The sequence below is a fragment of the Sturnus vulgaris genome, chromosome 6 (genome assembly GCF_052056855.1).
Source record: "Sturnus vulgaris isolate bStuVul1 chromosome 6, bStuVul1.hap1, whole genome shotgun sequence".
In the NCBI taxonomy this organism is placed as follows: domain Eukaryota; kingdom Metazoa; phylum Chordata; class Aves; order Passeriformes; family Sturnidae; genus Sturnus; species Sturnus vulgaris.
The window spans coordinates 36,962,020-36,983,928 of record NC_142248.1 but is presented as its reverse complement, the minus strand read 5'-3'; the positions used below and the strand labels follow the sequence as shown (position 1 = coordinate 36,983,928).

Below are 21,909 nucleotides of genomic sequence, written 5' to 3'. Positions count from 1 at the left end.
CATTCTCACTCATCACTGAAGTGCTGTCATTGAACTGTCACTGAGAATGCACAGGGCATCTGGGGGCCCTTTCTTTGTGATAGATACACACCCGTGTCCTCCATGATTGCTGTAATTATCAGCAATAACTAGATGTTGCATCACTAACTCCAGAAGACATGCATTCATATGCACCAAGTCAAATCTGGAGTCTGTTTGAAGTCTCGATGGAATACCAGGGAAAAACATAAGTGAACTTGTACCATAGTCCTTGTTCTCGATTTTATTGGGACCTAGAGATGTATTAATTATTTATTAAATCATCTCTCCATAACAATAAGAGCATTTACTTATATGCAAATATCAGCATTTGCTAATAACAGAAATTTAAACTATCATATCATAACCACCCCAGTTATCACAGCAGTCCAGTGAGATGTGGTAGCCATACATTACAGAACTCACAGAAGGACCGAATGTTTGAGGTTTGAAGGGACATTTGGGCATCATCTGCTTCAAACTCCCTGCTCAAACACCTACAGCAGGTCATCAAGGACCACGTCGAGAGTTTTTTTAATATCTCCAGGAGTGGAAACTCCACAATATCTCTGGACAACTTTTTTCAGTGCTCAGTCACCCTCAACAGTTAAAGAGTTTTCTGTGTTCAGATGGCACTGTGTGAGTTTCATATGTTTCTGGTACTGTGCCCATTGCATCTTGTTCTGTCAAGGACACCTCTGAAGAAAGCCTGGCTCTGTCCTCTTTGCACCTCCCTTTGGATATTTATCCACATTTGATGAGATCCCACTCAAGCTGTGTTTTCTCCAGGCTAACAGTCCCAGCTCTCTCAGTCTTTTCTCAGAACAGAGGTGCTCCAATCCCTTAATCATCTTCCTGGCCATCTCATAGACCCTCTCCAGTAAATGGTTTCCACCAGGACCTCCCAAGCCTTTTCTGAAAAGCTGCAGGGTATGCTGGGTGGCCCCAAGCATGCATTGGTGCAAGGGGTTGTTCCTCCCCAGGTGCAGGATTTTGCACCTCTCCTTGTTGAAATTCATTAATTGCTCTCAGGCCATTTCTCCAGCCTGTGAGGTCCCTGTGGAGGGCAGCACCACCCACTGCTGTACCAAACACTCCTCCCAATTTATCATCTTCAACTGCTCACTTCAGTTCTTCATAAGATCATTTCAATGAGGTTATAAAATATGACCATAAACCACACAGACTTTATTTTGAAAGAATATCCCCACTTGTATAGTCAGCACTTGTTTGCTGACTACAATCCACAGAACAATAAACCCCCTGCATTTTCTTAGCAGATACCTCAAAGCACAAGCACTGAAAAGATTGTGACTGCTGGTCTAGGGGACAAGTACTGAGTTAGCAGTGTCACACTGGTCCACAGAGTTGGAGAATTTCTCCTGTCAGAGTGTTGTGCTCCTCCTGGACAAGCAGAGTAGTAGAGAAAAAAGAGAACAAAATTCTGCCTGTATCCTCATCCAAAAACATTGTAGTAAACCTCTGTCAAGGCATTCAGGATGGGATACTAGTATCATTCTGGTGGTATTTTTAATAGAAAAAGTCTCTCCCTCGCTTTCTGTCTTTCATTTGGGCATTACTTATTTAAAAAAGTATTTCCAAAGAAATGGCTCTGGTCACTAATACCTTGCTGGTCAGTGCTACCATTACATTATTGTCACTGTAGCATTGAAATTGTATCCACAGAAATGTTCCTTACAGGAATATCAAGATTTACTTTGCCATGTTTGGAAAGCCTGACATTTCCAAGACCAGCACTCCCCATTTGCAGATCTGAGGCTGCTTTCCAAAGGTCTCAACCCATCAGAGCTCCCGCAGGACAGCAGGGACAGGGAGCAGCCAAGCCTTGACTAACAGGCTGACACTGCTTCATGGTAGGACACCCTGCAGCTGCTGGAAAGCAATGAAGGGAGGCTGAAACATTACCAGAGAGAGACAGAGCTTTCAGCCTGCCCATTTCTGCTGAAGGACTAGAGTAGGGACCTTTATGGCTCCACTAATACGCAAGATAAGCAGATATTTTCATCCAGCTTTTGCTACTTTTAAAAATACACGTATCTATTAATTATTTCATGCTGAATCAATCTACCAAAATTCTTTTCACCCCACTTATATCACAGATTTCAGATGTAGGGACTAGATGGCAACAAAAACTTTTGAAAGCATCAACTTATATTTTTATGGATCTATAAATAAACGAGGGATGTTTTGACTGTGATAGATAAAAATTGTAATAAAGGCCCCAAGGTTCCAGACAGAGATTATATTTTTTTTTATTATATAATTTGGTTCCTTTGTTAGGAACAGGTATTCAATCCCTTCCTTAGATCTCATAAGGAAGCACTGAGGGCCATGCTAAGTCCAGGATAGGAGCAAGGTGCAGCCTTGCACCACAGCCTAGGTGCTGTGATTGCTGGAGTCACCCAGCAGAATAAATTTGGTCTGACTCAGATGTGGGCACATGACTGTACTTCTCTTGTGTTAGTCAGACACTACAGAGCTGTATTCTTGTGTGCTGGCTCCATGTCAAGGGATGAGGGGGGCAGAAGATGCACAGAGCTGACTCAACAAAGATTTCTGAACAAGGATCCACCAGCCACTCAGCCCACTGCAGTCTGTAGCTCAGGCATTTTGGAGTGGACTTCAGGAACCCTCAGCCCAGCTGCAAGCTATTGGCATATCAATAACACCACTGATTTAATTCACTACCAGTTCTGAGAGATAGGGTATTAGCACCTGCAGAGCAGAAAGCAGGGCCAAAAGAAGGGAGGAGGGGTCACCAGCCTCATGGAAGAGTAGGAGGACCAAGATTCTATAAGCTACCAGAAATAGAGGGATCTGCCAAAAGGGTTACAAGTAAAATAGGCATTTTTATTTGTAACTCATGATCATAGCACTGATATTATGATTCTCATCCTTCTTTCATGCCTCTCTGACAATCTGATGCTGAAAATATGATTGCTTGACTGCAACTGGAGTGCTCAAAGCTGCAGCCCCCAGTGACCCACAATCCTTCTAATGCACTGATCCATCACCACCACACTGTCTCTTCCAGCTGCACTGTTCTCCCATAGGTGGTGTCAGGATTAAGCCTTTTGTCCTTTTCTTGCCACCACTGCACCACAAGAACGTCTGGCTGAAGCCCTGAACTTCCAAAGATGGACACACAGTGTGTGGCCAATATGCCAAAGGATTTCAGTGTCCTGCCTAGCTTTTTTGCCACATTGAAACAGACTCTGCTCATGTCAAGGACACTGATTTCAACAGAAACATGTGAACTAATAATAGTGGAGAAGATTGGGACTGGCCTTCCCTTCTTATTCCCTCTTCTCCACAGCACTACTGAGGTGTTTATTACTTTGGTGTTCACCTGCTGAACTATATAGTATAAGTTCGAGCTGAAGAGAGTTTTACAGTTCAACAAATATAGAATATCTTTTAAAGTCACATCTGAGCAGATACAAAGTCTGAGGAACATCATCCATGTTATCATAAGTGAAATAAAATGAAATCATAATTCAGCCAGATTCAGCATTACTCAGATGCAGTGGAAAGTAGTGCTTCCAACGCCTAAATCTGCTGCCTTTTATTAGTTTCTCTCCTGAAAACTCTAAATCCTTGATATTCTCAAGGATTTATCCTTGATACTTGTAAATCAGATATTCTGTTCTGAACTGCAAAATAGAATGGTAAAGTTCCATTTGGCTAAGCAAGAGCAACAGTTACTGAGATCAGAGAGATTTAGAGCAACAGAGTTCTACAAATCAGCTGTCCTGGCATGACAACTTGTCATACAAGGACTGATAAAATCTTCCATACAAATGGCTATTTGGAAGATTATGTCTGTACTCAGTGGACCTGGATCCTTCAAAAGCATGAAATGACTTAGAAAATCAAGGGGACATATTTTTTGCTGGTACTTAGGTAGTCACTTGTCTACCTCATTAAACAGCTAAATACCTCTGAAAATGTAATCTTCAGCCACAGTCTCAAAGGAGATGGATTTTTAGAGGTGCACAGATGGCCAGGAGGTTTACAAAGTGCCTGGTTGTTTAGTTCACTATAAAATCAATGAGAGTTAAGGGTCCCCTATAAAACCACGTTAATCTGCCTAATTAAAAAACACAGCCCTGTGTCTGGTTAAAATCAGTGAGGTTGGAGCCTTGCAAGCTCTCAAAGCTGCACTTTGGCCTTCGGTGAGGTAGTCCCCAGGCAGGAATGCCTGATCAATGGGAACAAGGAGGGGAGAGGTGTCAAACCTGAACCAGCCTCCAGACACAGCTGGAGTGTCAGGACAGAGGGCTGGCAGCAGCAGGGAACAGACAGTCCATAGAAAACTGGCACTAAAATAGGCCAGTCCAGACCTTCACAAAGACACTTCAATCATATCTGCACAGTTTAAATCAAGCTGTGCGTTTGCTTAGACCATTTGAGAAGGTGTTTTTCTTTAAATAGCAGCCTAGGATGAGAGCTGCCACTTCCAATTTAATCACCCTCCTTTAATACAGGCTGGTGCTTTGCAGCTGGATAATTAACCTTGATACTCATTTGGACTTCAAAACACCCAATTCCCATTGCTGTCAATTAGCTGACAATGTCAAGTGTGTGTTGATAGAAGATTTTTGTGTGACCCTGGCAATATGACATTTAGGAAATTTCAGTCCTTCACAACTAAAAATGGGAAGTGACATTCACAGAATTACAGAATGGTTGAGGTTGGAAAGGACCACTTCACTTCTAGTGAAGTGGATCCACTAGATCCACTTGGAGATCTAGTCCAATCTCCCTGCTCAAACAGGGTACTCTGGAGCACTTTACTCAGAATTTTGTCCAGGGAGATATTTAATATTTCCTCAGCCTCTGTGGGCACCCTGCTCCATTGCTCAGCAACCCTCACAGTACAGAATTCCTTCCTCATATCCAGGTGAACTTCCCATGTTCCAGTTTCCACCTGTTGCCTCTTGTCCTATTGCTCAGCACCACTGAGACTGTGAACTTGTCATTGGATTGAGTTCACTGAAAAAACAGATGTACATTAGGGTTTACCCTACTTTCTGCTCTTACAGCAATGCACCTTTCTAAAAGATCCTCAAGATAATTTTCAAACCTTGTTGTTGCAGCTCTGAGTGCACAGAAGATGCCTTGATCTCAGAGCACTCAGAGGCTACCATACTTTTTAACACCAATTTAAGGCTGACGCAGGGTTATAAATGACTGGTACACAATGATTTTTGATATGAGAAGCACTACAATAAACACTGACTATCAAAATGAGACAAAATGTGGGAAGGGCCAGTGGCACTTCATTTTTCCACTGATTCCTTTGCATTTATAATAGTTATATCCTACTGGTAACAAGATTAAATTAGTGGGCAGAAAGAAATTTGAATCAGACTGTTTTCCTGATATGCCACAGTGAGTTGTGTTCTGGTAATGAGTGTTAACTCTGCAATCAGGTAAACATTCACCTTGAGAAATGAACAACCTTAATCAGGGCTTTTAAATTAGCTAGAACAGTCAACAGCTAAAATGAAATTGACTCAAACACAACTGCTTTTCTTTTTAAATATTGTTCTTCCTTCCTTATGAGGATGGGAATAGCATAAGTGAAACATTCTTGTAGTAAAAGAGCAGCTCCAGTCCCGTCCATGTTAGACACCCTGTCCTGTGACTAAGAAGGGATCTATTGGCTGATGCTCCATACAGTGCTTTGCACAGGCTAACTAGAGCCTTTTGTGAAGGTTCCTAATGTGAGCTCAATCTGACCTCCATATTGCTAAAGGACTTTACCCCATCTCCTAAGTACAAATAGCAAAATAATGGAGAAAATAAATAAGTGGGGGGAGGGGGGGAGAAAGAAAAAATAAATGTTTGTCTATTGTGCTTTTCTCTGGATTTGAAAATTACATCAACCTGTGGGTCTTTATCTGAAATATTCTGACTGTAGGAAAAACACTGACTACTCCATTTTCTACACAGGGTCAACATTACGAAGAGGAAAAACGGGCTTTGAGCCATGAAATAATTGCACTCAATAATCACTTAATAGAAGCCAAGGTGACTATAGATAAGTTGTCAGAAGACAATGTAAGTATTTAACTATGCAACTGTATTCATTTTGAGATTATATTCAGAAACAAATTAGGTCTTACACTTCCCATGAAATTATAAAATAATATTTTATGTTTGTATAAAATGTAACTTGTCACCTCAACAGTTAAAATTTATGTTTGCTTGTTCCCATCATTTTATAAATCCAGCTCTCCTTATGCTATGAAGTTGTGGTGAGAGTTTTCATTGATTTTTTTTTCCTTATGTCTAGCCTGAAAGTGATGAAAAAAAATTCTAAGAAATGGCAATATTCCCACATTGATTTTGCCATCAGTATAGCAAACTGGTGCAAGCACATGTATGGAGTGGGGACTCATCAGAAGGATTTTAGGCACAGTCTGAAGCCCTACATTTCCTGCAATTCTTTGATCTTTCAGTTTTGCTCACCAAAAAGCCCAGCACAAGCAAGCTCTTCTAGCAGAAGGCAGGACTGACCCAGCCTGGTCACTCAGACCACTCCTGCAGGGAGCAGGAGTCAGGCTTTTCCCAGCAGTTGTTCATCTATAAAAAGGTACCTGTCTCTGTGTGGGACAAAACAGGGAACATCTCTGGCAATTGTCACCCTCCATCTCATTAAACACTGCTGAGAAATGGCATGAGTAGTGCAGCTGGCAACAAGCTCATTAAATCCTTCCTGAGACAAACCTACAAAGACAGCAAAGAGAGGAATATTGTAGGCATTTAGTTCATTATTGTGCCTTTCCTTCCACATTTAATAAAAAATTCATGTACAGAAGACATGCTTCTGTTAGCACTTATTTTCCAGCATCTTATGTTCAATCTTCCCATATTTCACATGAACTCTTAATCATAGCTGGGAGCATTTGATCTCATTAAAATGCCTGTTGATGTAAACTCTGCCTGTGCAATTAACAGCTTTCCAACTGAAACAAAAAGGTCCCAGTCTGACCTCTCACTTTTATAGAAGTTGAGTTGAAAGAAGAGTTACTTCATAACTCTCACAGCTATAAGTAATGGAGTCTGGTTAAAGTAATGGGCTACATCCAGGTTTTGGAAGCACAGGTATACCTCCAGACTAATTCAGCTGAAATCAGTGGAGTTATTTCTCATTTAAAATAGAGGTGGGAAAAAATTGCAGAACTCTCCCTTTAAGCATGCATGCATTTATACTACTTCATGGCGTCAGGTTTGAGCCCACATTTGAAGAATTTTCAGTATTCATAGTTTTATTCTGAGCATTAGAATATGGTCCAGAGGCCTCAAATAACAGTACTACTTCTTCAGACTTGAGCTTGATTCAGGGACAAAGTTCTGCCCTTGCAGGACTTGAGAAAATTGCATTAAATTAAGTCAGGGCAGGTTTAGGTTGGATATGAGGAAAAGGTTGTTCTCCCAGAGGGTGGCTGGGCACTGGAACAGGCTCCCCAGAAAGTGCTCACAGCCTCAAGCCTGACAGAGCTCAAGAAGTGTCTGGACAATTCTGCTGGCACATGGTGTGACTCCTGGGGATGGTGCTGTGCAGGGCCAGGAGTTGGACTTGATGATCCTTGTGGGTCCCTTCTAGCTCAGGATAATCTGTGATTATGTGTAGTATTGCTAATAGGAGTAAAGGTTATATTCCACATTTTAAAATAAAGGACTATGAAACAAACCACTAATATTTTACCTAGTAAGTACAGAAGTGATAAACTGAAGCATCCAACGTGGGGAGAATGTTTTTGTCTCAGCAATATTTCTTTCTTCTCTCTCTTCTGACAGAAATGTAAAATGACACTTTTGATACAAAAACATATTTTAAACTGTGGGAAACACTTCTGGCATTAATTGCAGTTATGAACAGTTATTGTTCTGGTTGCCACAGATATGGCTGGTTTCCATTCAGGCAAACACTAAAGGAGAGAAAGTCACTCCAGTCACATGGCTTGGCCCAGCAGATTGAGAACAAAGTACACGTGGCACATGTAGCTCACATGTAATTTTTCTGTAGTAATTTTTAAAGCTTCTAAAAATAAAGTGTCAGAAATGCTTTTTGTACTCTCCATGACAACCTCTGCGCAGAAAGAGAGGCACACAGCTTTTGAAGAAAGGATTAGGTTCTGGAGAAAGATCGTTTTTGTGTGCCTGGAAATGCCATATGGGACTTGGGTACCTGTCTGTGCTATACATTGTACAGCAATATATATTTGGTTTAATGTGAGTGCAACATATCAAAATCACGTGTAACAGATTTTACTTCTAAATTGAATTCTTGGGTTCTTTTTCAGGAATGAATATAGTGTGTCCTAATATAAAATTTAAGACCTACATAAATTAATTTTCCCCCACTAGATTTGAGGCAGAAGGGGCATGTATAAAATCTCACAAAGACAGAAAAAAAATTGCAAAACAAAAGTGTCTCAAGGTCCTTGAACATGAAGATATATGAACTAATGTTCACAGGACAACTATCTGCATCCCTCAAGGACTCACAAGAACATCTTGCTGCATCTCTTATTACAGAATACCTTAAAATGGCATTTTAAAACAGAGGAAATATCTTTTTCACAGAAAATTTCTTTATCCGTTTTTAAGAGAATTAATGGAGCCATAAAAATCGGCATGCAATAAAATTATAACATTAATATGAGGAAAAAATCTAAATTATATCAGTATTCCACACCTTTTGTCTGTAAACACGAACTAATTTTTACAGATTAACACAGCCCAGTGCCCACTTTTATGCTTTTTATATTTCATCTCTGCCCACCTATAAAGTCAACTTCTGAAGCCAACCTTGGTGTTAATGAAACTACATAAGGAAAAACAAAATAAAACTCTTACCTTCATGGAGCCAGAGATACTGGTTGAAGGATATAGTTACAGAGCCATATGTGCTAAATTAAATTTAGGTGAAGGGCAAATCTGTGTGCTGAATTTTCCCATTAAATAGGCTGTGGGAGCCATTCAATACAAAGATAGTATAAGAAGCTTGCTTAAATTCTCTCCTTTCCTGTGTGGAATTCTCTTGGTAATTTCTTGCCCAGTGAAAATATTCTGTTCTGCAGCATCAAATATTTGCAGTGAGATTTAATATATTTCTATAGCTGCATTCTGCAATATATTAAAGGAGCCAGGAGCCATGAAGAAATATCAAAAGGAGAAAGAGTCACCCTTTTAAAAAAACAACACAATGTATATTTCTGTAAATAATTTCTCCCACAGTCTCATAAGATTGTTTTAGTACTTTCTAAAGTAGTGTTTTAGTGCTGGTCTGGATAATACCCAGTTTTTCTTTTTTGCTTAAAAGATCATTATTTTTTAGCCTGCACAGTACCATGCATGTTAACAGTATAAAATTCAGTTCTTAATGGTAAGTATGCATCTTCTGAAATGCAGATTACTGTTCTGTTGTAACAGGTCTCAAAAGTTTATTCTTAGTAATTTTATCGGCCCTCACAGAACAAAAGGGGAAATCTCTCTGGATTGTGCAAGAAACAACAAAGCATCTTAATTTGTTTAGAAATTAAAGCACGCTACAAATCTCCCCAAAGTGCATTTTGAAAAGATTGATCAGGCACGGGAGAAAGGCTGAAAGCCACAAGCGCTTTGCAAACCGTAAATAAGAGGTTATTTTTTGTATTTTCCAGGAGCTCTACAGGAAGGACTGCAATTTAGCTGCTCAGCTTCTCCAGTGCAGCAAGAACTATGACAGGGCACATAAACTTTCAGAGGTAATGTGACCAAACTTGTTCAAAGGCACAAATATTGTATGGAAAACAGGTTATTTTGCATGTATCGGTTCCAGGATTTGTTTGCCCTCAAGGCTTTTATTTCTCCACACACCCCTTATGCCAGGGAGGCTCTGTGCACCTGCTGGTGTTTGTGCAGTCGAGGGAGGTGCTGACAAAATCCCAGCCCCGGGCGGAGCTTGAAGCTCTTTTCCCGAACCTCTCCTATCCAGTGGAATGGGCCCTATTGCACTGATTGCCTGTGAAACAAAGGTTTCAGCAACACCGAAGTGCTGTGAACTCCAGAATGCAAAATGCCGTGCAGGAGCAGTGGGCTGAGAGCAGGGAAATGACAAGTTACAGGCGTCAGAGATTCTGATATAATCAATTTCCCTCCTGAAGCTATTTTCCAGCCCAGCTAGTTTCCAAACCCGAATTTTAAAATGGACTGCCAGAACAAATATCTTTTTCTAAAGAAACCAGAGCACCGAATGATTGATTTCCAAGGTGTAAACTTTAATTAATAATCCTCGCTTCCAAGGAAACGAGCCTTGAGAAATAGGCTCCTTAAAGGGGAGGTAAATATTATCTCAGTAAACAAGACAGTTCTTTGGGGATCCAGGCCCTGCACAAAGCAATAGCACCTTCCTCACATGTATTGCTTCAGTGAAGGTTACAGAGAATAGCCTTTCCTTCATCAGTCCCATCAGGCCAACATTTCCCCAAATTAAATTTGGAATGTACAAACCATCTCTAAGTCAGTAGACGGCTTCAGAGCACTGAACTACCCTGATAAATAAAGATGGAGCAAGATTCTTCTGCAACAACAGGCAATGATTTTATGGAAGTGAGACAGAACTTCCAAATTAACCATTATCTTGTTTATTTTTTCCTGTTAACTGACTTACTTTAGCAGATTGTATCGAGGAATTATCATGACATTACTCACTGGAAAGCACTTTACCTGTTCTAATTAGGACCTTAAAAGCATTTAATTGTTTATTTGCAGAGTACTATCACAAATGTGAGATCTCCCCACAATTTCCCAGACTGTCATATACTCAGTAAAATAGGCAGTCTCCACTCATAAGTCCAAGAATTTATTAATTTAGCAAGAGTGAATGTGCTGTCACAGCCAATAAATTCTTAACAAATGCAAATATTGCCTGATAAACTATTGTGTGTCATCCAGAAACCTAAACTGTAGTACAATATAGTAATGTGATAGCAGTATCATTTTAGTAATTCCCATTTCCAGTGCAATGCCCACAAAATAATGTTCTTTTTAACACATTTCATAATTTTAATAACATACATAAAATAGATCAAACAGTGGTGCTATACAACACTAAAATAAGAGCTGCCCCATACAGCATTTTCACATTAAATTAACTGTGGGTTTTTTTCCTCATTTCTATGGCAATTTACACCAGGCCTATTTTACAACCTGTTTATTCAATCTTTGTTGCATCTGTACTTACTATGACTAATGTTGCTGTCTGCCAGCAGACTGGCAGTATCATTTATTTCCAATGGAAGACATATGAGTTAATTAGCAACATAATGATTAATCCAAAATATCCTGGAAGGTCTGTTGGTTGAAAAAACACTCGTCCTACTACAAATAACAAGAATGCCATTTCACTACATGCCATATTTTGAACACAGTGAGGTTTGGGGATTAAACCACCTTTAAAAACTTCCCAATGAAGCTAAAAGAGGATCTCCATATCTTACAAACTGTGAGGCCATGACAAGGAGCAGGCACCTTAAATTTCCTTTGCCAAAAATAAAAGCTAGGGGAACAACTACAGGTGTTTGTAGTGTTCTCTCCTCTAGAGGTACAAATTTAAGGGACAAGTGAGATTGCTAAGGTCATAAGGTTAACCACTGATTATTTTGTAAAGAGGAGCTTGATTTCTAGTTATAAAAAGAAAGTGCTGAGTAAATCAGAGTTCAGCCCATCCTTGAAGGGATAAATTCCCAAGTGGCATAAGTCAACACAAATATCAAAGAGCTATCACAATCAAAAACTCAAAACTTATTCCGAACATGAATTCTGATTTCCAACAAGAAATACTGAGAGACAACCTCTCTCATATTGCTGTCTGATCATTGATAGAGATCTGAAGTGAGCAAGGGAGATAAAATTTGACAGGAAAGCATGCTTGGTAGGTTTCACCTGAGTAGGCTTCACCAAGGAATGTCATCTCTCTCTCTTTCTTCGGGTCCACCTGACAGAATGGCAGGTGAAACCACCATCCACAGCCCTGATCCTGACTTTCTAAAAAAAAACCTATATGATTTCAGATATATAACAGACTTATTGATTAATTCTGTCCCAGGAATCACAGTGTGAATACAGGTCTCAGTGCTTATTTCTGTCAGTGTGTTAGGACATGTTGAGGCTTATGTGGATGGTTGATCTGACAAGCAGTGTCCGACTGAAGGGGCAAGGAAGCCAGCTTGATCTGCTTCTTCCCAGCACAGGCATAATCCTGTCACAGCAGCCAGCACCACTTCTCTAAGTGTCAGTCATCTTTTCTGCATCTTCAAACAGCATTGTTTATCAAAGGTGATGCTGGAGGGCAGGAGCCAATTTGGCTGGGGTTGTAGGCAAGAGGAGCTCGAGGAAAGGCAAAAGAAGAACAGAATAGATCTGATCTCTTCCTCTTTCCTCACTGCTGCAGAGAACTCTGCACACCCACATCACCTGCAAATCACACTCAAGCACACAGTCTGGAAAGTGTTGTTGTAGGCTGTAATTCCCTACCTACCATTTAAAGATTGTTGTTTAGTACATGCTTTATATTTATCAACAAAATAAACCTGGAAGTGCTGGGTTAATGGCTGGACTTGATGAACATAGAGGCCTCTTCTGACCTGAGCAATTCTATGATCATTCCTATCCAACCTGAATTAATTTGGAAGGAAGCTTCATTTTCACGGTGTTATCCGTGAGCAAAAGCAGATGAAGATGTGCAGATGTTAAGCAAACAAACAAAAGTCATTTGATTACATTTGTTTCCAGAAATGCACAAAGATTGTGGCCATCAGATTAGCCAAAGAACCAGGTATGGTGAGCTATGTAATGTCACAAACAGCACTCATCTGACACCTCTATTAACATGTTTCCTTTTCCCCTTTCTCCTTGCCATCTCTTTATGTTGCAGTTGCCAACTGACTTTCAGGAAAGAGTCAGCATCCACCTGGAAAAACACGGGTGCAGCCTTTCTGTCCCCTTGTGCCACACTTCTTATGCTGATACCATACCCACTTGTGTCATTGCCAAAGTACTGGAAAAACCAGACCCAAACAGCTTGTCCTCTCACTTGTCAAGCCCATCTACGAGGGATCTCAATTTTCAGGACTCTGCTGGAAAAGTGGGACAAAGACCCCAGTACAAGTCTGACATTTACTGCAGTGACACAGCCCTTTACTGCCCCGAGGAGAGGAGGAGGGAGAGGAGGCAGAGCGTGGACACACAGGTGAAGGACGTGGGCTTCCTGCGGTCCCAAAACTCCACGGACAGCACTGTGGAAGAAGATGGTTTCCATTCCAGCTTCTCCCATGAAGCCTTCCCAGAGTACATCACCTCCCTGCCAACCTCCAGCTCCTACTCCAGCTTCAGTGTCACGTCTGAGGAGAAGGAGAACGCCCAAGCCAACACTCTGACAGCGTCCCAGCAAGCGATCTACATGAGCAACCGAGACGAGCTGTTTGAGAGGAAGTCACCCGCGGGGTACGAGCACCAGGGGAGCCCCAGGTTTGCCAAGCCCAAACCTGCACAGCACATGGAGCTTGCTGATGACAACGAGAACTCACCCACTTTCACCAGGTCTCTGCCTCCATATGCAAACGAACCTTTTCATTTCTCAGCCATAGCACCACAGCAGGCTTTAGCAAACCAGAAAATGAGGAACGAGTGCAGGAGCACCCACCTCTCAGAAGAAGACTTGCCAGGGCGATGGAGGCAGCTGAGCGTGGAGGACATTGGAGCATACTCCTACAGGAATGCTGGCAGGCTGTCACCCTGCAGTTTCTCAGAGCAGTATTACAGCAGCCCCATCAAGAAGGGGGACAGTCGAACAAGCCCCATCTATGCTAGTTACAAAGCAGACAGCTGCTCAGAGGGAGACGACATCTGCCAAAGCAGACTTGTGGATTCTTGCTTCCTGAGAACAGACAGTGGCCTGAACATTGACATCAGCACAAGCTGTAAACAGGACAAATTGCCCACTTACAAAACAAAAGAATCGAGAGACCAAAAAAACGAAAGGATCACTGTCCAGTTATGCAGTAGCAAAAACATGGAAAATAGCCCGGTATTGAAAAGAGAGTACGTGGACGTGAGCCCCAACAGCTCAGCAGAGTCACTCAATCAGAGCTCAGTGGAGGCTTCAGAAATCCACCAGTCTTCCATGGATCAAGGGAGCCATTCGGGTGTTCACAGCAAACAGCCACAGTTTCAGCGGACTGGGAGCACTGGTCTGAGTCGGAAGGACAGCCTTACAAAAGCACAGCTTTACGGAACCCTTCTGAACTAGGCGTCTCCCCAAACTGCAATAAGACAGCAAACAAAAGGAAGAAAAGAGCATTTGATACTTCTAGAGAACAATAAGGTTCTAAGAAACAGGATTATTATAAAATATATATTCATAATGGTACTATATGTTTAAAACAAAATCTCTTCAAAAACGTTATACAGCACTTTTCACTTGACATCCTTTCCACACGGGAGACAGTCCCCTCCCCTCTTTTATAAACCTGAAATATTTTTATAAACAAAAATGTATTTATTAGACTATCCTAAACTATTTGAGCAGAATTCTTTTCCCTTCAAGCAGGTTTCTTATTTATTTTTGTGCATGAGGCCATCTGTGCCTAAATTCTTGGAGGAAAAGGGTAAAATCATGATGACAGTGACAAAAAAAATAAACCCACCTGATAAAAATACCATAAAATGTCATGTGAAATCAAAACAAACAAGAACGGTGAATTTGAAGAAGTATATTTTTTAACAAGAATGGAATTGTATCTTAACTTATTTCATACAAATGTATTTATGAGTGACTAATGTATGCACAAAGTGATACAAATATTTTGTTCTTTTAATCCACTGTGTTTCTGCTTTCCTATTTTTCCTTGTATACTACCTCAAAAGTAATTGAGGGTTTCTTTGTCACATTTTCTGTAGGCTTGCATTTATATTGTCTAAAATGCATGCAGTGTCATAATTAATACTGTATTTTGCATAACTTAATAAAAGACACCAGTGGATATATTTTGGGGTTGTTTTTCCCTTAATTCAATAGAACATGGAATTGCTCTGAGGGGCATCAGTCCAGCAAAAGCTAATGACTAAAGCTCCTGAACTAGATTGCTTTCTAAAGGAGTCTCTCTTTCTCTGTAAGCTCCAGAGAAATCTGGTTCACAGCCCATGGCCTCTGTGTGTGGGAGGATGGCTTCTCATCAGCCTGTTGAAAGTAAGCAAGGGAAAAAGAAATGTTTATCCACAGTCTTGACTTCACCAGACAGGGTTCTGCATACTGAATGAAAACAGAAAATTACTCAAAAACCAGTGATGTAAGCTCTTCCTCTGTTACTCACATACTTGACACAATTTTTTATGCCTTTACGACTCTTACATTCCACAGCTGCCCCTTCTGTAGCTTGGTATTTCTAACAGTGATTTTTCTAAACCCTAAGGAAAGTCTGGCCGTCTGTAGCCTTTACTTCTGAGTCTGTGAATATGTATTTTTACCTGTACTTTTGGCATTTCCTCCAGCAATTTTTCTGTTTCTCACCATTTCACCATTATGGAGTGTACAACTGGGACAGGAGGGAAAGGGAGAGAGCAAAACGAGAGAGGAGAAAAACAAAAAGGAAAAAAAGGGAAATCCTGTGGATTTTCTTCCCAGCTTCAGTATTCCTGCTTGGTAGAATACAGCAATAAATATTTAATGATTATTTTAAGTCATGTTCACATATCCTATACCTAAAATACTGACTCTTGACAGCTCACATATGGGGGAAGACCTTGCTTGGTGCAGTATGTGGTACTAATCAGTGGGATCACTTGGAAATATAAACTAGCTCCTTGTAAAGCTAAAATAATGATCTACTCAATAGGTATTAAGAAAACATACTTTTTTTCTGCTGATTCTCTGAAAGCAGTTACCTGGCAACTATGAACCAGGACTACAGAACTGTTCATTTCCCACACAAGTGTCTTCAATCATGGAGCCACAGATTCAGTGCACTTGGCATGAATAACTCCCATTGCTCTCCATTTCCTTCATGTCTACTACAGAGTTTTGACCATTATTGATGTGTACAAGTAGTTGCTGTGCTCTTTGGGACATTGGGCATCAGGTCCCTGCAGTTCCTCCAGGGTCTGTTGCAGCACCATGGAGAATAATGGCAGCAAATAATATCACACAGGTAAGGCAGGAGTTAGCTCCAAAGTGGTGCTCATTTCAGTACAAAACTGTCACATGCCTTGTGATTTTATGCTCCCAAAGTTGCTCACAGTGAGTGTGAGAGGTAGGGCAGGCTGCAAATAATTCCATGAAGTCAATAATAAACACATACAATGAGGTTTCCAAAGGCCAAGAGCTACTTATGGCAGGATGTGACCTGCAGTAAATTGACTTGGAGATCCAGAAGAGCTGTTATTTCCCCCTTTGAAACACCAAGATAGAAAACAGATGCGAAAAAAACCTCACTGTTGACTCATTCAGGTATATAAAATTCAGACAATCCCTAAGGCAAGACATTAATTTCTCTGGTGAATGAATATAAGGATTTGTATGGAAGAGGTGAAAATTAAGTGTTATCTCACCTAAGAAAATATGTAAGCTATGGAACAGTAAATTGTGTCATTTATGAACTGGAACACAGTGTCAGACTAATCCTTTTATAATATTGTTCATTATTTGACCTAAAGTGCTACTTTGGCAATTACACAAAATTACATTTCTTCTAGATATTATATCTCTGATTATTTAATATCCTGTTCTACTATATTCTTTCATACTACTGCAGTTTCAAAGTCTGCTTCTATGCTTCACTAAACTCTTTTTCTCAGTTTATGTGCACTAATACCTAGATTAAACCCAGCCTTCTCAGCCAATTAGTACAGAGGTTTTTTTTGTAAAATAGCCTATAACCTTGTAACATTTTATTGTAACGAATTTTCTTACAGAACAATATATTACCCTGTAATGAATTTCAACTGAATCAATCAAAATGGCTGTAAAACTTCTTCAGCTTTAATGTGTTGACTTAAATTTCTCCTTAATTAGAAAAACTGACAGTAAGTTTGCTAATTTCCTATGAACATGAGAAAAAGTTTCAATAATTCACCAACATTTTCTCAGATTTACAGATATACTATGGTTTAGTTTAATTAAAAAAAAAAAAACTTTGAAAGATTATAATAAAGGATTGGTTCCTGGGATTTTGGGGTTAATTTTGTTGCAATAAGTTTAGATTTATTGAGACAACCACAGAGATCTGAAGCATGAGAACAAAACGATGACTGGTATTTTCACAATAGATTCAAATTTTCTTTGTGGTAGTGTCTTAATTTTTTGCTTGCCTTCAGTTTTCAGACCAGGAGGAAGTAATCCAGTTTTGGAGTATGTCATTGGAGATATTGAAAACAGCCAACAGAGTTCTGTTGTGCCATCAGACAACCTGTTTGTACAGACTTATAGACACTGAGATTTTAGGAATTTGAACCTTGTTAAAAAGAGACAAAGGCAGAGAATAAGCCTGAACCCAGATAAAAGGGGCACTGGATCTGTCTGTCACCATGTTCCTCAGAGCACTTACCTTCTGTAGGACATTTCAGACAGAGAACAGCATCAGAATGAGCCTTCTCAGAAGAGCTGACTTCTCTTTTTCATGTAGAAATGGTAGATGTGGTTTGATAAACTCTACTCTCATGCTCATTTAATGACAAGTGTCTCCAGAAAGCAAAAGAACAGATCTTCAGCCAAAGTGCCACAGATCCCTCCACTCCAGTGGCTGAGAATTTGCCATGAAATACCTTTTCCCAAGGACATAAATGTTCAATTTTCTCTTAAGCATTACCAGAACACCAAGGTGTCTCCATGCTGCCACAAAACCTCACTTTTCCAAACCAAATTTTATATGCAGGATTTGTAGGTAACTATGGCAGGAATTTTGATTTGATTCACTTTTTCATTTGCCATGAGTAAGAACAGAAAGGGAGAGTAAAAGAAGTGGCAAGTCCCCAATAGTGCAGTGAAGCAGAAGATGAAAAATGTCATTTTAATGATGAAAACCAAAAGCAGAATGAATATGACACAGAACACTGATCAGGGAGAAAACAAAGGGGTCTGAAAGGGGTCAAAGTGAGGCATATTGAATCACATATCAAAACAGACAAGAATACAAAAATGTTACTAGGGATATGGGTTATAATTCACCAGGAATAACAATGCAAAAGTATTATGAAATCGTAGAAAGAAAATGCATTTTTGAGATGTTTTCTCACTCCAATTAATCTTAAAAAAAGGTGCAAAATCCCAAAAATTATGAATAATGCAGGTCACTTTTGTTAAACTTTTTATAAGTCTAGAAATAGTTAAAATTTTTAATTTTAAATCATGGAAAGCCATAACACTGGTCATTTTCAACTCAACAGTTTCGAACTTGTTCACCCAAACTAGAAAATTAATCAAACTAATTCTTTCCCCTTCCAGCACTTTTAATTAAAAAGAATTTTCACTCCATAATCTATCAGAGAGCATGATTATGCAGCTACTTAGATTAATTTCCCCTTGTTTAATTTCAAAGTACTAATTGACATCCTCTGGACTTTCATATAAAATTCTTATCCCCCATTCATGTCTGCAACCTTGTAATCTTTACAGACTACTGTTAAATGTCTCCTTAAGTATTGCTTAAGTTGTGTAGATGTAGTCCTCTCAGATTTTTCTCTTGGAAGACACTCCTTTCAGGACACTGACTTGTTCTCTTCGAGGAACATCCTCCTCACCTTTCTACTGCTGAACACCATAACCTTTAATATAGCAGAGAGCTGTTCCAGCCCCCTTACAAAAGTGCAGTTCAAGGAAAGGAGAGGACTAAAGCTTCTGAATGACCATACCCTCTGATCTGCATGCATCTCACCATGGCATGTTACCTACACACTCTTATATCAACATTACCAGAAGTTTTTCATTGTTTTCCCAACCTTTCCTTCGTGTCTTTGTAAACAAACTTCATTGTTAAAAACAACTCTGGGGATTCAGTCATTCTTTAACAACCTTTCATTCATTCCAGCATTCTCATATTATTTTCTCTTTGGTATTTTCTTTTTCCTGTATTTCTGTAATTGAGAGGTTTTGTTTAGCTGCAGCTAAAAAGAATAATTTGAATATTCATGAAATGGAAGGTTTTGCTCCTTTTGTACCCCACAACGTCTTAGACATCAGCTTAATGTCCAAAGCACCAAGGTTTTGAAATGCTGCTGTTCCAAGGCTCCTCAGCCCCCTTGCTGCAGAGAAGGGGACTCTGCTTTCTGCCAGATGGGAGCTCCTTAAGGATGGTGCCAGCCCCACATCCCACACCTGTGGGGAGTGGTAAAGCCCCTCCCACCCCTCCTTGCTGAGGCAAGGATCATCCCTGCAGACATTTACTATTCCAGAGCAGGGGGAGCTCCTTCATCTTCAAGGGCCAAAACAAGATGCAATTGTTGGAAAATATCCCTGATGGGAGTTAAGTGCCCAACAACACACCCATAGTGATAAATACACATTAATACTCTAACTGTGATTATTCAGAAAAATTCTAATTTTTGAAGTCAGCTCTAATGAATATTTAAATATATTCACCAATTTCAATTTTTCCTTTGCAGTTTATGAGTCAGAGCAGACTACACGAGCTGCAGAGCCACAGCACTATTTACTACACCCAGCCAAGCAATGACAGCTCTATGATTTAGAAGAAGAGAAACAACAGCAAGTCCCAGAATAATTAAATTTGTAATGTCAATGTCAGCCAATGTCCTTTCCCATTCCGGGTCTGCACATGTGGCATTGAAAAACAGATCACAAGGAATAAAAGCATTCTCAGCACAGAACGGTTATAAATTTCAGCAGGCTCCCACTCAAGAAGTGTTTTGTTAAACTAGAGCTTTTATTGTTACAGTAGAAATCCTCTTGATCTGGAGACCAGTTGTGTGGGGTGACATGAGGAGGAAGACCTGCACTGAATGTCCAGACATCACAGAGCCTCTCACCTCAAGAAACCACTGTGCCACCACCCTGAGGAAGTGGGGACAACAGCAGCAGCTCTTCTACTGATAAATCATGAGTGTTGACTCTGGTGTGGTTTTTTTTGGAAAGGAGATAAATCCGGATTTATGTTCACTTGACTAAAATTTGTCAATTTACTTCAATGGACCTTCAGCACTTCACAGTCTTTATCCTCCACAAATGAGGGAAATGCTCTTATCCCCAAAGCCCTGGGAGTTACACTAAGATGACATGCCTAATCCCAGCGAGATAGTAAGGAGTTAGCTATTTTAGTTTTAGCAGATTTTAAGGCTCTTGGCCTTTTGCTTATGCTGTGACTTGAGAAACAGATAAAGAACAAAAGCTCGAGTTCTCAGGCTCGGCCTTAGAACAGGAAGTGAATCATTGTTTTCTGATTCATCCCCACTTACCTGTGCTTTCAGAGTCCAGAATAGCCTGAAGGTGAGGAAGGAAAGACCTGACACTGGAAGAAAGAAAATTCAAAAATTAATCTGTGTATCCAAACTATTAAAAGACCAAATTATTTCTAAGACAGTCACGCTTGTTTACAATAAAACTGGTTTTTTTTCCTAGAGAACACACACACTGCCAAAGTATGTAACTGAGCTGAGAACTTGCATCTTGCTGTTTTAAACCAACTTGGATTTTCCTGACAAGCTGCAAGGATAGATAAGGGAATGGAGGCAGAGCAAGGATGATTGCTCTGTCAGCACAAAATGCAGTAAAACATTCCAGTCACAACATTTACTGTATTCCCCTGATTTTTAGGGTACATTATGAAAAAATCCTGGGAAAAGGCTTTTAGAAACAGACTATTTTCATTCAATCTAATTTTGACTTTTTTCCCCACCTCTTTTTAAAGAGAAAAAATAAAACATATTTTACAAGCCGCAGTGATATGGGGGTTTTTGCTAGAGCTGTCAGTCCTGCCTGTAAAGACCTGACTTGTGTCAGTAGGGGAAAAAACAATCCTGAAAATAAATCAGGTGAACAGAATAACATTTGCTAGTCAAGGAGAAATGGTCTAATTGAAAAGAATGTCAGTAAACATCTCATTACTGAGATTTCAGAGTCCAGAAAGCCAAGATGTGGGAACACAACAAATCCAGTGAAGTCACACTTTGTAAAGACCCCAAACAAGTATTTTATTTCAAATAGGTTTGGACTGCCTTTTACTTTTCTTTCATTCTCTATTGATGATGAAGATGAAATGCACTTTTTGGCACTCTAGATGACACCAATTAAACTTGATTTCTTGCTTCAGCTCATAGCTCCACTTGTCTCCTACTTCTAAGACTACTTTATTTTGAGCTTTGAATTTCTGCTTTGTTTAGAGAGAAAGTGTTGCTCCCACTCAAGCAACCTAACTTTCAACTCATGAAAATGCACAAAAAACTCCCTAGCCATACCAAATTGGTAATTTGTCCAACATTTGTATTTTATGCTTATAAAAAGTTAGGATAGTTCTTCTATCTTTTTATCCTTTAGTCTTATGAAGAGTGGATTGTCTGTTATTACTTGATTATACAGTCCTTAACAGAATACTCTCTTGATTGTAATTGCATAGGCCATGCATATTGCATTACCTGCCTACCATTACCAAATACCATGTTTTCTTATCCTAAGTATTTTTCCCCTTTGGATGGGAAATTAACCTTTCCTATTCACAGGTCAGTCCCTGGGCTACAATTCCTCACTTCACACCTATGTATATTTCATACAGAGAAATGAAGGGGACTATTTGAACTACCAGAATTCAAAGAAAGTCCATTACCCTGGGCTCTCCCTTTCCCTTGCTAGGCCTTTCTCCTTGCAAATCT

At 39.9% G+C, this 21,909-nt stretch overlaps 1 protein-coding gene across 13 annotated transcripts in view; it reads left to right on the top strand.

Moving 5' to 3' along the window:
* BEGAIN (brain enriched guanylate kinase associated) overlaps window positions 1-15,081 on the top strand; it is a 156,721-nt gene extending 141,640 nt beyond the window's left edge. For all 13 annotated transcript variants that reach the window (XM_088166259.1, XM_088166258.1, XM_088166252.1 and 10 more), the window contains 3 exons: window positions 5,998-6,105; window positions 9,717-9,800; window positions 12,971-15,081. In XM_088166259.1, the coding sequence (XP_088022385.1) occupies window positions 5,998-6,105; window positions 9,717-9,800; window positions 12,971-14,344 (1,566 nt within the window). In that variant the 3' untranslated portion in view covers window positions 14,345-15,081. The remainder of the gene's footprint in view (window positions 1-5,997; window positions 6,106-9,716; window positions 9,801-12,970) is intronic.
* Window positions 15,082-21,909: the final 6,828 nt, after the last annotated feature.